The 15,887-nt window shown below is 41.1% G+C and overlaps 1 protein-coding gene and 1 pseudogene across 5 annotated transcripts in view; one reads left to right on the top strand and one right to left on the bottom strand.

The window, feature by feature from the left end:
* Nucleotides 1-1,303: 1,303 nt before the first annotated feature.
* On the bottom strand, nucleotides 1,304-7,410 carry LOC101580541 (annotated as a pseudogene).
* A 2,347-nt stretch (nucleotides 7,411-9,757) lies between these two features.
* The window catches only part of Ctdp1 (CTD phosphatase subunit 1), a 97,399-nt gene continuing 91,269 nt past the window's right edge, over nucleotides 9,758-15,887 (top strand). For 3 of the 5 annotated variants that reach the window (XR_002817838.1, XM_023700066.1, XM_023700067.1), the window contains exon 1: nucleotides 9,758-10,171. Coding sequence is in view for 3 of the 5 variants with exons in the window: in XM_023700066.1 (XP_023555834.1) it covers nucleotides 9,858-10,171 (314 nt within the window). In the remaining 2 variants the exon portion in view is untranslated. The remainder of the gene's footprint in view (nucleotides 10,172-15,887) is intronic. The other 2 variants (XM_023700068.1, XM_004640214.2) reach the window with 2 other exon arrangements.

Below are 15,887 nucleotides of genomic sequence, written 5' to 3' on the forward strand. Positions count from 1 at the left end.
ATTCTCTTAATAAATAGAGTGATCTGTTCTAATGGTGTTTGTAAATAGGATATCATGTCTGCATCTTGTACAGCAATTAACCACTAGGAAGAACGTATGCAATGTGTTAATTATTGAAACTGTCCTACCAATTTGATTTGAAACTGTCTCATTGCTATTTGTTTATCAATAAAATTATGGGAAAAAATAGGACAAACAATATAAAATAGAAGGAAATTTTTTGACAACTTGCTTCCAAAACATCACTATTTCAGATACTGCAAATAAGCAACAAGATAGCTTACAGCTCTCCAGAAAACAGAGTGTTTTTAGTAGAATGTTATTAACACAAATCAACATAATCCCATATAGTAATATCTCCAATTTATTATTTTTTCCACAGTACACATTTTTCACAAACCATTAGTCCTTGCAGTTATTCAAAGTCTGTAAACAAGTGCCTGAATCCCACACCCCTATCTCAGTTTAAGCTTGTAAATGTTTTAATTCCTTCAGTCAAGTTTCAACTTCCATTTGCATAAGGAATTAAGAGCCTTCTCTCTTTAAATTATTTATATTTTATCATACAGCCTGCAATGCAGTAAATCACAGTGAAAACCCTGGGGAAAACAAAATAATAGGATCTTTACAGCAGGACTTGAAACTTTACAATATTAAATGCATTTAAAGGAGCATCCCATAATAAAATATGGGTTTTCATTTCCAAAATCAAGTCAATTAGAAACCCTAGTTTCTACTTAAAAATCCATTTTTGATCTAAAAGTGAAAAGAGTTCCATATCCACATCCATAGTTACTTTATAAACTCTACACAGCTTCATTTGTAGAGATTTATTTTTTCCAGTCTGGAAACAGTAATGCAATTAGTTTTACTTCTCTCAAGTTATTTAGTCCATGATGTAAATAGCTTTGTAGAAAGATAAGAAGATGCTTGGTAAACAAGAAAGTTTTGCAATCCCATGCTGGCTTACCAGTCCATTAAAGCTTGTAAGTCCATGGTGGCTTTCAACAAAATATATATACACATCACTAACAACAAAGACAAAATAAATAGGCAGAAAAGACTGTAAACTGTCTCATGTCTTAATGATTTTTCAGGAATAACTGACTTGATGAATTGATTATCTAGTCATTTAAATAATCAGACAGTAGACAGTGCCCTTCAGGACATCCCACTATGGCATCCAGTCTGGAAACTCCAATGGAGTTACATAACTAAAATTAAAACAAAAAACAGGGAGTGGAGGGTGGGAAATAATAGTTTACAGATGCCACTTGTATGGAATTCCATCAAGCCAGCTACATCACTTAGATTTCTTCTTAAATAGCCTTTTGATTTTTGATGGCTTTTTGCTCTTCTCTCCATCATGACAAAGGTCATGTGGGATGCTGCTTATCCTGGTAATGATTGGGGTTTCCTGAATAGGTTTGTTGTCATTGCTGGCTGAAGAACACGATGTATGGTGAGGTTTAGGCACTGGGATGCCACTAGAAAGCTGGTTCATGCTACAGGATTTCTCCAAGATGCCATTGTACACTTTGCTTGCAGGACTGAAGATCATACTCTTGGTTTCTGTCAGATCTACGCAATCTGGAGAACCCCGGGAGAGGTCTGTAGTGACGGGTGAGTCTCCTCTGGAGGAGTCCTCTAGGGAAAGCACATTTCTGGATATCTTCCAGGGAGACAATATTTGGTATATCTCGAGACTTGGAGGAGGAGATTGCTTGCTTCCAATGGAAGAGTTTAAGGAATCACATTCTGAAGCAGTGTCTAGCACTTCCCATTGCTTCTCAGCTGTGAAATAAACGGCCTCCTCCTCTTCATTTCAGTAGCGTGCAAGGCAACTTGACACTGAGAGGATATCTGGATCCAGGAAAGGCAAGGAGTGCTGCGGGTGCTGGGGATGATGTGGGTGCCATGGGTGGGAGGGGTGGGGAGCATGTGGAGGGAGCTGAGCTCGCTGAGACTGCAGTGAGGATGACATGACGCTGTGGCTAAAGCGACACAGGCTGCTGCTTCTGTCTAAAGATTCAGATGGTTTCGCCATGGTCCCAGGAAACTGTGACACTATTGGAGGGGTATCTTCATCTAAGTGATCGACTCCTCCAGCAATAGGATAGGGCAGAATGAAGACTCTGATCACCATGCAGCTGTGATCAGAATAAAGGGAAGAGGTCAGGCTGGACAGTCCTGAGTTATGGGCTATCTGAAAGCCACAGATCTTCTCAATCTGCTGCCAGCGAAAAAGCCATTTTCACAAGCAAGTCAATTCGGAGAGAGCTTTCTTTGCTTCCAGAATTTTGTGATCGACCTCATCTAGGGAGGAGCTGTGTGCAACATGCAGGGTGCCAAAGACTGTGCTTCTCTTCTTTTTAATTTTTTCTGCCTCATCCTTAGCAATGGCCAACTGCGTTTCAGCATTTTGTCTTGTAATATTGTAGTACTGCACTTCCACTTCATGTGTTAGCTAAAGCCACTTCTGAAGGGCATCTGGAACAGACCCGCTGCTTCTCAGGTCAAATTATTTTTCAGCCTTTTTGAGAGCCATTCGAACCTGCTCCAGCTCCTGCTCTGCATACTGCCCTCTACTCAGTTCGCACTCTGCCCCCTCCCTCAGCTCTCTCAGCCCACAAGCCTCTTCCTTTGCATAGTTGATTTCATCCATCATTTTGCACTGTAGATTTTGCTTTTCCACAGCAACATTTGTTTTCTTCTTGTGCTTTTTCAAGCCTGTCCTGCAAGTCCAGTAGACTTTGCTCTGCAGTTTGTAAACTCTCCAATTCTTCCATCATTTTTGTAACATGTTCTTTAGATGTCTTATTTTGCATATATGCAAACTAGCACCCTCCAACACTGATTACTATAGAAATAGTGAGAATAAAATCCTTCATCCAGTTATGAGGTGGGCGTGTCGGAGGACAAAACAGAACCACATCTAGTGCCTTGAGCTGGAGTTTTTGTCTGTGACTCCGATCGCTGGGAGATTATAAATGAAGTATGGACTGCTATCCTGGGAAATGTTGTTCCTCTGACATTATTGTCTCAAAAATTCTTTTCATACTGGGGAAGTTCAACAAATTCTATCAACCACTGAATGGTATCAACAGTCCAATTATGAACTTCTGATGTCTTCCGCTGTTTCCATAAATCCTCTACAGTGCTATGCCTATCTTCTCTGTGTAGATGACTGTGTTTATTAGTAGCATCTTTATATTTCATATCTTCTCTGATAAATTCATCACTTTATCTACTTCAATTCCACCATCCTTGTCATCATCCATTTGTTTATGTATTGTCTGAAGAGCTTCCAGACTAAATCTATCTTCATCTGTAAAGCATGGTGAACTCAATGACATGCAGGGATCAAGCCCCCGCCTCCCTCGGCGCCTCCACCGCACAGGCGCAGGCCTGCCGCACTATGTAGTTCAGACTAGTGTTTAACTCATATGTAGCACAAACTGGCCTCGAACTTGGGGCAATCCTCTTGCCTCATCCTGCCAAGTGCTGGGATCACAGGCATGCATCACCACTCCCATAAGAAGTTGGTGAATATGAAGTGAATATAAGGAACACAAAAGATATGAACAGCCAGATATAGCTCAGTGGCACAGTGCATACCCAGCAAGTGGAAGGTCTTGAGTTCAATTCCTGATACTAAATAAATAAATAAATTATATGAACTCACAGAAAGATATTAAAATCTTAGATAGGAAGATTCAGTACCAGAAAGATGTTGGTTCTGTTAATCCATTCTGGTGCCATAAAGCAGATAATTAAATAAAACTCTAGAATGAAACAATTGGGCAATAACCTTGAAAAGATGTAATAATCTTCCAGTATGTTTTCAAGGAAGAGAAGTGAGGAAAGCCAGCAGAATGAGGATAAAAGAAAAACTTTATACTGTGTTAACTCATCCTTTTTGATTTCTAAATCTTATGTGCAAATTTACTAACAAATACAATTAAATAATAAAAAATAGCTCAGCAGATTAAAGCACCTGCAAGCAGGTGCAGGGGCCAGGGGTTCAATCCCCTGGTGTGTCGTGCCACCCCCGCCCCTGGGGAGCATTGAGACAGCAATTGAGACTGAGCGTGGTGGTGCACGCCTGTAATCCCAGCACTTGGGAGGCTGTAAACAGGAGAATCATTACGAGTCCAATCTAGTAATGAGACCCTGAACACCTAGTAAACCCTTCCCTAAAATATAGAAAGAAAAAAAAAGTCTGAAATAAGGCAAGCGTTCCCACTATGCATAATCTTGCCTGCCTTTGTGTACAAAGATAGGCTGGTAAAGTAGGACAAGAGTTATGAAACTTAAAAAGGTAGTAATGAGTCATTATTTATAAATTACATGACTTGTACATAGAAAATCCCAGAGTCCACTATTATAACTAAAAGATCTTAAGGTAAATTTATGCAAGATCAAGCCACAAAACTTTATCACAATTTTATGTATCAGGAATGATCAATCAGAAAAAAAGTTAATTTTAAAAAGGGCTGTCACATACAATGCCATCAGAAAAATAAGGAAACTAGAAGTAAATACAAAACAAAAATGTATAAGCTTCATGTGGAATAAAACATAAAATCTTTCTTGAGGACTTTGGAAACAACCTAATGAATGGAGTGATGGGATCATTAAAATCATCAATCAGGTTTCCACAAATTGGTGTATGAATCCACTGGGTTCTGGCCAAAACTCTGTTAATGTGATATCTTAATTAATTAATTTTGTTTATTTATGCAACCAAAAAGCCAAGAACAGGCACTAGACTCCTACAGAAACTTCTAAAGTAGACTGTTGCTCCATCCATAAATCAAAACTTACTGGGAAACAACAACAACAAAGCCAGTGTGGTAATAACTCAGAGGAAGAAAAAAACCCACAGTTGCCCATATTTATGGAATGAATCACATGCATGATGGCAAACAAAAGTGATTCAATGTACCTCCTGTAGTGATGGGACAACTGGTTATCCATGCAGACTTGAGATTTTTTTTTTTTCAAATTTAACAAGCATTTTTAAAAAAGTATTTCTAAGACCTTACATTTTAAGGTATTTTTAAAATTCAGAGCTTCTGTTAAGCCCAGTCTCAATCACAGTCTCAGCATGCCCTGGGAACAGGGCCTGCAAGGTACACTGGCGATCAAACCCCAGTCCCTATGTCTGTCTAAACAAATGCATTTTAAAACGCAATCAATCAATCCAACAGGAAAATGAGAAGCAGAAATTAATAGGCATTTCACAGAAAGCACAAATAAATAAAAAGCAGGACAATATGCTAAATAAAATAATATTGGAAGAAGGTAAGTTTTCATCTTAGAAACTTTTACTCAGCTTGGCAGAGATAGTGTGATGACACTAACGTCCTGAGGGTGTGCATGAGAAAGCAGAATAAATGGACAAAACCATTTTGAGAAATAACCTAGCATTGTCTGATAAACATTTCCACACTAATGTGTACCTTGACACTGTAACTGTCCTGCACCACAAAACATGTGAGTGCTCATTGCAGTGATTTTCATAAAAAGTGAGAAAAATCTAAATGTACCTGTATAAAATAAACACATTCTGTCACTCTCACAAATATTACATTACATAGAAATCACAATAGTAAACTATAGCCATATAAAATAGCATGGTGCCTTAATATACTACATAAAAGGAAAATGATAAACAGGTAAGGGTGCCTGCAGTGGGAAACTCAAGGGAAAAGTGGCACCCAAGGAACTGGGGAAGTTGGAATGACATTCGTAATGTTCCGTTTTAGGTTCAACAAGTGCACTTTAAGACACTGATGTACAGCATAATTTGGAAGACCTGTTTGGTTTGTTTTGATGGTCCTTTGAATATGGCCTTATAATACAGTAAGAAAGCAAAGTGTTCCAGCAGAGAAGAAGGTCTGCAATCAGTTATCACCCTTCAGGATTCCCTTTCTGCCTTGCTTTTGTTGTATAGCAGCAGCATGTGGCCAACTTCACAGGGTCTCACCTTTCTCATTTGGAATGAGACCACAGTTTGCAGTATACTCAGAACTTGCAGAATATAACACCCTAGGGGCCGGGGAGATGGCTCAGTGGAATAAGCGCTTCCCTGGCAAGCGCAAGGGCCTGAGTTCAATCCCCAGTTCTGAAAAAAAAAAAAAAAAAAAAAAAGAATATAACACCCTACATGTGGAACACCATCAATATTATCTGCAGAAAGCCAAAGCAATACATTTTAAATATCAGGATTCACAATGTAACCAGAATATAAAACTATTGTGAATTTTTAAAGCTATTATGATTTTGGGTAGGTTAGGGGGAAAAAATGACAAAGGAATTTAAGAAAGATAATCATGGAGAATGAAAACTGGTTAATATTTCATTTCCCAATTTGTTTCTTAGAAGTCAGTACATTTTAGAAACAGAGGTCACAGGTAGTAATCTTTGTAAGGCATTTAGGCACAGTTGGTCTTTGCTTTTTATAGGTAAATATTCCCTTTATTTACCTCTATGGCGCTTGAGCAATTCTAGTTTATATTATGAACAAAAATGAGTACATCATTAGACTATTTGATTGAGAAACAATATTACAATACATCAGGACACTGAAATGTAATTTAAAACCTAAGTTAGAAAAGTTATCTAGGGGCTGGAGAGATGGCTCAGTGGTCTAAAGCACCTACTTGGAACAAGCTTAGCGAAGCATCAGGGACCGCGGTTCGATCCCCCAGCACCACATGCCAGCCAGCCCCGCCCCCTGGTGGGCTGAGCTGGCCACACACACACACCACACACTCTCTCTCTCTCTCTCTCTCTCTCTCTCTCTCTCTCTCTCTAATAAATAAATAAATAAATAAAAATTAAAAAAAAAAAGAAAAGTTATCTAATTCCAGAAAGAGCCTTGTACACTTTTGATTGTGGTAAACACAGAACTTATATATCTATGCCTAAAGTTCAGTAGTGTTGTATGTTCACCCTTTCTCGACTCTGTGCCTAGTGAAGGACCACTATTGCCTTTCTCTGAGGTCACAGAACCACTGTTTCTATAAATTTAACTACTCTAGGTACCCTGTGGGATAATTACACAATATTTGTCCTCCTGTGCCTAGATTCCTTTAGTCAGCAAGTCTTCAACTTTCAACCATGTTTACCACACATTAGAATTTCACTGCTTTTTAAGGCCAAATATTCCACGGTAAGTTTATACCATTTTTGCTTATTATTCACCCATACAAGGGCATAAAAGTCCTCCTAACTTCAGTCCATACATTGGTATACAACATAGATGAAGGGCCTTCAGCACTGTCACAAAATACACAGATGAAGTTCACAGGCCAGGAAATCTGGCCTTCCCAAAGGTAATACTCCCACCCCAATAACTGCTTTCTCATTAAGTCCCACAAGCTTAAACCCCTGGTTGTACATGCATGATGGTCCCACTGGGCAGCTTTTATCACCGGTGGTACAAAGGGATCTTTTTTGTCAGCCTTTTTACTAATAAAATTAATAAAAGGCTGCCCAATAGGAGCATCATGCTTGCACCACTGATAGTTCAAGCCACCCAGCAGTCAAGCATATGAATTATAGCCCAATTGTTAACATGTTAACACTCAGTTCTTGACGGTAGCACTGATCCCTGTCTGCCAATTGGACATAGTTGAGTCTACAGAAGGCATGCCTCCAAGGAAGTGACAATCAAATCCTCTGATATTTGAAAAACAGTATATGGAAAGTAGATAGAACCAAAATTCAAATTTCTGTATTGCTTTGATTAAAAAAATATTTTTTGCCCCCAGGGCACGCTGAGCCAGAGCAACTCAAACTGGACGGGTTGGCAAGCGCCTATAATTCCAGCGGTTGGGAGCAGAAAAACAGGAGGATCACTTTGAATCCGGTCTGTGTAGTGAGTGAGACCCTGTGGACCCTGTACTAAATACATTTTTTAAAAAAAATTAAATTGACTTGAACACAGAATATTTTTGGTCTTTTTCATTCCACTTATATTTTGCTGTAAAAATGCTGGTGTTTCATGAAGGTGTTGCCCCTAGCTTCATACCTCGTTTTCCAAAAAAACTGAAAAATTCTCAGTGTAGAAACCCATTTATTTCTGATTTTAAAATACAAAGTTGTAGCTTATGGCAACTTTCTGGATCGTAATATTTCTTCTTGCAAAATAGGTGTTTTCTTTCCCAATGCACAAAGTCTTTATTCAACCAGATATTTTGTCTCAAGATTTTTGTGAAACTAAAAGGAGTCTGTAAACTTCTATGAAGGTTGGTGGACATGGATCGTGGGACAACAGCCCTTTTCTGAGGAATCCAAAGTATTGAGAATGGTTAATCTGTAACTACTTCAACTCAGCACCTTGTAGATTTACTGATGGAATCACAGCAGTAAGCAGCTTGGAAAGCACCCGGTTCTTGCTTACTGTTCTTACCTGAACTATACAAGGTAACTGACGGAGCCAGTCTCCATGTCCAATGAAATAATCGCTTTTTGCTTTTTATTTTTTTTTAATTTTATTTATTTATGTATGTATGTGTGTGTGTGTGTGTGTGTGTGTGTGGGCGCACGCGGCCAGCTCAGCCCACCAGGGGGCGGGGCTGGATGGCATGTAGGTTGGGGGATTGAACCGCGATCCCTGTGCTTTGCTAAGTTTGTTCTGAGTAGGTGCTTTAGACCACTGAGCCATCTCACCAGCCTTGCTTTTTGCTTTTTAGATTTGTAGTTTTGTTTTTAAAAATTTATACAACCCGACCCCTAGGAAACTGTCTGCAGCACTTTTTCTAGGTGATTAGCTGGCACACCGCCTGTGGGTACAAACGGGCGCTGCTTTTGTGCAAAGCGATATGGCACTGGCATCAGCGTTGTCTATACAAACCACTGGCTCACCCCACATCCCAGCCTTTCTGGGCTGCGCTTCCTGGGCATGCCTGACCAGTTTGGCTCACAACCAGTGTTCAGGCAACTACATCTTCCCCAGTTGTCCTGTAATCTCGTTCAATCTCGGTTTTGTTTGGTTGCTGTTCTGAAAGATAAATCGCCACTGCCCGAGTTCCTCACGATCCGCAGGTCTGATGGATCTCCTGACAGGAGTTCGGAGCGCCCGTGCAGTCGAACGCTCGCAAAACCTGTGGTGTAGGGGCCGGGGAGATGGCTCAGTGGAATAAGCGCTTCCCTAGTAAGCGCAAGGGTCTGAGTTCAATCCCCGGTTCCGCCAAAAAAAAAACAAACAAAAAAAAAAAAAAAAAAAAACCAAAAAACCACCTGTGGTGTAGATGAGCAGGACCGCGCCCCTCTCCGGAGGGGAGTCGCAAAATGTACCCGGAGTTGCCCGAAGTCTCGCGAAACCTACACTCGCGTAAACCACAGGCTAGCCTAACTGCCCCGTTGCTTGCCGGGACTCGTCGTGGAAATTCGCAATGCTTGTAGGGAGTTCTGCGACAGTGAGCGCTGGTGCATAAAGGGACTCGTAGTTTCTGGACGTCAGTAGTCGCAGGACGCGACGAGAATACTGACGGTATTGCATGCTGGGATTCGTAGTTTTCGGTACGGGGCTCGCAGAGTGCGACGGATTGCGAGAAGCCTCACAGGCTCACGCCAACTGTACGCTTTCCGTCCTGCGCCTCCGGCGCCTGGGGTCCCGAGCCGAGCTGGTGCTCAATAGCGGCCTGAGCACATGCACGCACGCGCGCCGCAGCACGTCGCCCTCCCCGCCGTGACGTCGGCACACCTCCCGGAAGTCGGTGCGCAGCGAGCGGCGGGTGAAGCCGGTTCCTGAGCGGGAACCGCAGCTTCGCCGCCGCCCGCGGGGGAACGCCGCGCCCTGAGCGCCTCCTGTCCTTGTGGCCGGTCTGCCAGACCCGGTCACGATGGAGGCGCCTCCTGCGGCTCGCGTTCTAGCCGACGGCGCCCCGACGGCAGCCGTGGCGGAGGTGCGCTGCCCGGGCACCGCGCCGCTGCGTCTGCTCGAGTGGAGGGTGGCGGCGGGCGCAACTGTACGCATTGGCTCCGTGTTGGCTGTGTACGAGGCCGCCTCTTCCGCGCTGCCCGCCGGGCCCGCCCCGACCCGTGCCGCCTCCGGGGGCTGCGTGCGCTCCGCGCGGACCGAGCGTAGGCTCAGGTCGGAACGCGCCGGTGTGGTGCGAGAACTGTGTGCGCAGCCGGGCCAGGTCGTGGCCCCCGGGTGAGTGGGCCGGGCCGGGCCGGGCCGGGCCGAGCCGATGAGGGAGGGGTTTGGAGAGGGACTTTCTGGGGGAGTGAGGGAGGGAGGTCCTGGACCTTCGAGGGGGGGTGGGTGTGTGCCCCTTGGAGAGAGAGCGTTTGAGTCTCGGCACTAAGCTGAAGGGACCTTCATCTTCAGGGGGACTCGAACAGAGTTGCGCTGGGTGAGAACTTTGAAAGGGAGGCCCAGGCAGCTGCGAGGCTTTGTAAAGCTGGGTAGTCACCACTTGTGATTGTTCCAAAGATATTTTGCGTTTTAAACAAATTCTTATCGACCTATTCTTTTTTTCTGTGATAGATGGACTACACGTTTGTAAGTTAAGACAATTTCGGGTGGCTTTGTATACAGGACAACTTAGAGTTTCAGGCTTGTTAATGAAACAGAAGCTGTGGGGCGTGTACATGTCTTTAAGCTCTTGTAAACTTTGTGAAACGCGGTTGTAAAACCTGTGGTTCTGCATCATAGCCCAGGAAGAGGCTGAACCCGGGCTGTTTGTGTCCAGGTGACAGGGTAGTATAGTGTATGGACTCCGTAGCTGTTAAGATCTATATCCTAACTTCATAAAAGGATATGTCCACTTTTATGAACTGTCTACGTTTTCCAGTGTCCAGTGTACATCCGAATTTGCCAGTGGTGTGCTCTGATACAGGTTGACATGTGGTTTTTACCATAAGGAACAGGAACTGCATCTAGGTGAGCGCTCCTTGCTATCAGAACTTCCCTCTGAAAAGGACATCATTGTATGAGCTGCTCATCACTCTTCTCTGATGGCTTCTCTACTTACTTTGTCTGACAGCACCCTGCCTTTGTTGAGGTTCTGGCGAGCAAGGGCCAGGATGTCTTCAGTCACCAACTGGGGGCATCCCAGGTTACTGTGTTTGTGTATAAAAAAAGTTACATAACCTTCGTGTAGGACCTAGTTAACACTTATGCTTAGTCCATGGATTGTGGAGATAGAGCTCAGTGCTTCTGAACTTACTGGTAAACAAAAGCCCTAGAATTGGAGAGATTTTTCAGTTTTATTCTGATTGTTCAGAAGAGGCCTCTGAGTTCCAGACAAGCACATAAATTGGGCAGGTAGTTAAGTAGTATAGAAACTCCATATTCAAGTCAGTGTAGTGAATCGTAGCCACCAATGAAATAGGTGGCTATTTCATTGATCTAGGCAAGTAGTCAAGGAATTAGTTTGATGACAAGGAGCTGATAGTCTTTTCTTTTTGATGTTTGAGATCTTGTAGCACATCAGTGGTTTGTCTCAAGGCTCCCAGAAACTGAGTTTTACCACTTCTCAGATGAAGCATCTTGGTGGTACTGAATGCTTCTTTCGTGAAGTCCTCGAAGGCTCACTGCTACCTATGGGTGGCAGGTAAATGTGTGCTTTAGAGAAAGCCACAAATATTATTACCTTAAATCTAAAATGTCTCTTTTCCCATTTCCATTACTCATATGTATTTACATACAAGAGGTTTTTGTTACAATTCAAGGAGCTCCATGGTGATGTAATATTCACATTTCCATTGTCATTCTTGTGTACCTGCATGTGTGCAGCTGATGGTTGTGGTAGGTTACCAGTATGTTTCCTCTGGCAGTTCAAATCATTTCCTTGGAATAAATCTTACTACTTTAGATGCATTACCTAGATGAATTCCACAGATGTGTTCAAGCATGAGTTCAGTGCTGATTGAAGTGTAGTCTGATTACAGTTGCACTCACTGTCTCTTGGGGGCTGCAGTCTAGCTTCCCCCAAAATGACTGCCGCACTCAAGTGGAACAGTTTGAAAATCACTAGAATAAGTAACTTGTTGACAGAGGTTTTGTAAAAGATTATTAGTGGAATATTTTTACACAGTACTTTTTTTCTTAATGGCTCTTGTCATAGTGGCTTTGCTGGTGTCTGTCCAGGGAAAGCTCAGGCAATGTTCTCCACAACTTTTCATTATAGTTCATCTATGATGGATTTCTGTAATTCTTGAATTTCAGCTAAGTGAGTCTTAATAATTTAATTATACAGGTTGACCAACTCTAATCTTAAAATGTGAACTCCAAAATGCTCCAAAATCTAGAACATCATGGGTACCAACATAATGCTCAAAAAGATTGGGTTTTGGAGGATTTAGAATTTAGATTTTCAATATATGAAGTCAAATCCAAACATTAAAAAAACCCTCTAAAATCTGAAATATTGGTACCAACATTTGGAATGAGTGATACTAATCTTTGGAAGTCTTTTTAAGATGAACGTTTGTGGCCATGTGTGATTAAGTGAAGAATATTGGATAGGATCCCATCCTGTTTGGACAGTGATTAATGTAATCTTTAGTCAGTGAAGAGCTTATCTTATTCCCTGTAAGGAACCTGAGCCACGGTACTTCATTTTAAGAGTTTTTCCTGTGTTTTTCTTTCTGATTATCAATGTGACCATGTCTACTGGCAGCTCCACAGCTCTAGGCCTGCTGTCTTTTTACACCAGATTTATAGTGGAAAATGAGAGCATCAAGGAAGAGGAACATTAGTGAACCATCGGTATTTGTTGGCTTTTTTTTTTTTTTTTTTTTTTTTTTTTTTTTTTTTTTTTTTTTTTTGCTTTTTAGCTTGGTTTGCTGGGTGTGTGTGTGGGGGTGTGTGTGCATGTTTTGGTTTTTGAGACAGGGTCTCTATATAGTACAAACTGACTTTGAACTCACTGTGTAGTCCAGGCTGCCTCAAACTCAGTGATCTTCCTGTCTCAGCTTCCCAAGTGGTGGGGTTACAGGCATGTGCCACCGCATCTAGCTCCCTAGTTTTTTGTTTAACTTGGAATGAGCAAGTCCTGAAATCACATGTCTGGTGTATAGCAAATTTATCTTGACAACCTCCTAGAAGTTCATTCAGAGTCTCAAGTACTTAAGATCAAAATACTGGAGATCATCCTTTTGGTAATATTTTCATTGAGTTTTTGTAGACTGAATTTTCCTGAGAAAACCTTTTCTACGTTAAGTCTCATGTATTTGTATAGGTAATGTTGGGTTAATTTACAGCTGTTTCGGGTAGGCTCTTGGACTCCCCTCAGCTCCTCTGAGAAGGCAGGAAGGGGTCTGTTTTGTGGGCTTGTCTTCTCCTTTGTACAAGTCCCCCCATATCAGTGAAACTTAATGGGTCTTGTAGCAGTAGCCAGCTCTTCCAGCTGATCAGAACCTCAGGTAACAGTGGCATTCCTGGAGGTCTGCCATTCTTGGAAGGACATGCCAGGACCAGACATAAATAAACTCTGTCCTGGGAAGCCAAATCCTTGAGCCCTTGGTCTGTGCTGTGTGCACTGTTTTGATTCCTCACAGGTATAACTGATCCACTGCTTGCCCTGATGACTGATATCTTCTTTATGCAGTGTTCAGGTTACTGTTTTACGGAATTCCTGGGAAGAGTGCTGTCTTTTCTGATGCTTGATTGCCCCACACCCCTGCAGGCATTATGAAGGAGCTTCTAGTCTTGGCATCTTTGTGTGGGGTATCCTATCCATTGATATTCCTACCTCTTGATCTTTCACAGGACTTGTGAAATACGTATTTTTCAAAAATGAAGTGAAGTGTCTTGAAATACCATACTTTTTAGGTTGGAGCTTTGGAAGGACAGACAGTGGTAGTACCAGCCTGAGTGATGATGTGATTTATGGATTTTGTGACAGTTGCTTTCACCAAGATGACTTTTGATCTAGTCAACACAGATTGCTTGACATTAACCTATTTTTTTATGATACACTCTGTGTGTGTGTGTGTGTGTGTGTGTGTGTGTGTGTATACACTGAGGTGTGGATGACATATGTAACCTATAGCCAGTACATCCCAGGCACAGTCAGGGGACAAAGAATAAGCTCTGATCTTTACCCTGTGAAGCTTAGAGTTTATAGTATAACAATAACAAGATGAGGGAGAATCTCATCATGGTGTGTGTGACTCTTTTGTAGTTTGGTGGTTATTATTGAAGCAGATCACTATAGAGACAGGTAATGGGACTGTGGTTCCATAGACACTTCATATGTAATAGCAGTTACTCAGGAACTTATGAAAAGCACCAATAAGCAAAACAGTCAGATGTGGCTGTGATTGTCACTGTTGCCTTCCTCCTTGTGGTCAACAGCAGCTTTCGGCCTGACCATAGAGGTTATTCGTAGACAAAGAGCAGTTCTAGGAACTCAGTTGCATTTCAGTAAATTGAAAAAGTCACTAGATGTCTCTTATCTGCAGCTTTGTTCTCTCAGGTGGAAGAAGGAACTTTCTTCCCTGTGCAGGTAAAGGAAGGAAATTGAGGTTCCACAGTTGCAAGCTGCTTGCTGAGATGTGTGTAAATATTGTTTCTCCTCTCTGTGCTTACTTCCAGAGATCTTCCCCACAGGGTGGGGAAGTAGGTGGGACTAATAGTGTGTAATATTTGCATGAATTAAAATTATTTTGGTTGAAATAATTCTAACAGTTTACCACCTGACAGAACCTAAGTCTGAAAATTACTGATTTTATGAAGTGAGTCCTTAGTCTCTGCAGAGCTTCCTGTGTTATTATTGTGGAGAGGCACTGAAGTCCACAAAGACAGCAGGAAATATATCAAATAATGGGCATGTGGGGTAAATGGTAAGAACCAACAGAGGGTGAGATTACAGACCATTTTAACTAATGTCTGACTTTGTGGTTTGCTGTGGAAGTACCTGCTTCAGCGAGCATTTGGTGTGTCACTAAAAAGAAAGAATCATTGAATAAAGCCAGGATAATTCCAACAATAGCAGATTATTGCCTTTATTACTTTGTGGATTTTAGAAAAAAAAAACCTTAGTAACTCAGAATCCGATATAATTTAAAATTAACTCCCCACTTCATTGTTCTAAAGTTAGGAGAGGAGAGGTGTTTAAGTTCTAAACATATTTCAGTCAGTGCACTAAAGTAATCATGTCCACAAGTCTTGCTTTGGAAATAAGAAACTTTCTTTCTTGATATTGATAGTCTTAATGAATTAATTAGATTTCTAAAAAAATTTTAAGGAATACAAAATGGTAAAAAATACATTAGAAACAATACAAAATTTCATTAAACAAATAGGAACTCAAAAATGGTTGTTGTGCTGTATAATGTTATCTACAGGTTAAAGTCCTAGATACCTGTAAAATTGGTTTAAAAAATAATGACATTTAAAAGAAGAAAAATTTAAAAATACTAAGCAGAATTAATAGATCTTTAGTTAAATTAATCCTTATTGACATTTGTACTGTTTAAGATAAAAGATTACTGAATTAAAAAGACATTTCTGAAACAAAGGAAATCTGTCAGTTTTTATTTGAAATCATTAACTTTAATTTGTACTTCAGATGGAATTTTGCTTTGTATTTCTCAGTTTTTACTTAACACAAAATCATCAGACCTTTCTGCTTCCTTAGTTTTGTGTGCTTATGTGACAGCTTTGTTAGATTTTTAGGTATCTCTGGTATAATCTTTAAATAAAGGCCTTTTAACCAGATGAGCTTTCCAGTGTGTCTGCCTTAAACAGTGTGTAGGTTTTAAGAATTGTGTGTAAGTTTAGAATTTATCTCTATTCACATTTTCTTCAAAGTTAATTTTAAATGTTTTTTCATCATATTCTGTAGGGACTTAAAGTTTAACATATCAATACTTGATGAAAAATACCTGTTCCATGTTATGCCTAAGATGTTTGATAT

Source organism: Octodon degus, unplaced genomic scaffold (genome assembly GCF_000260255.1).
Source record: "Octodon degus isolate 3935 unplaced genomic scaffold, OctDeg1.0 scaffold00120, whole genome shotgun sequence".
Lineage (NCBI taxonomy): Eukaryota > Metazoa > Chordata > Mammalia > Rodentia > Octodontidae > Octodon > Octodon degus.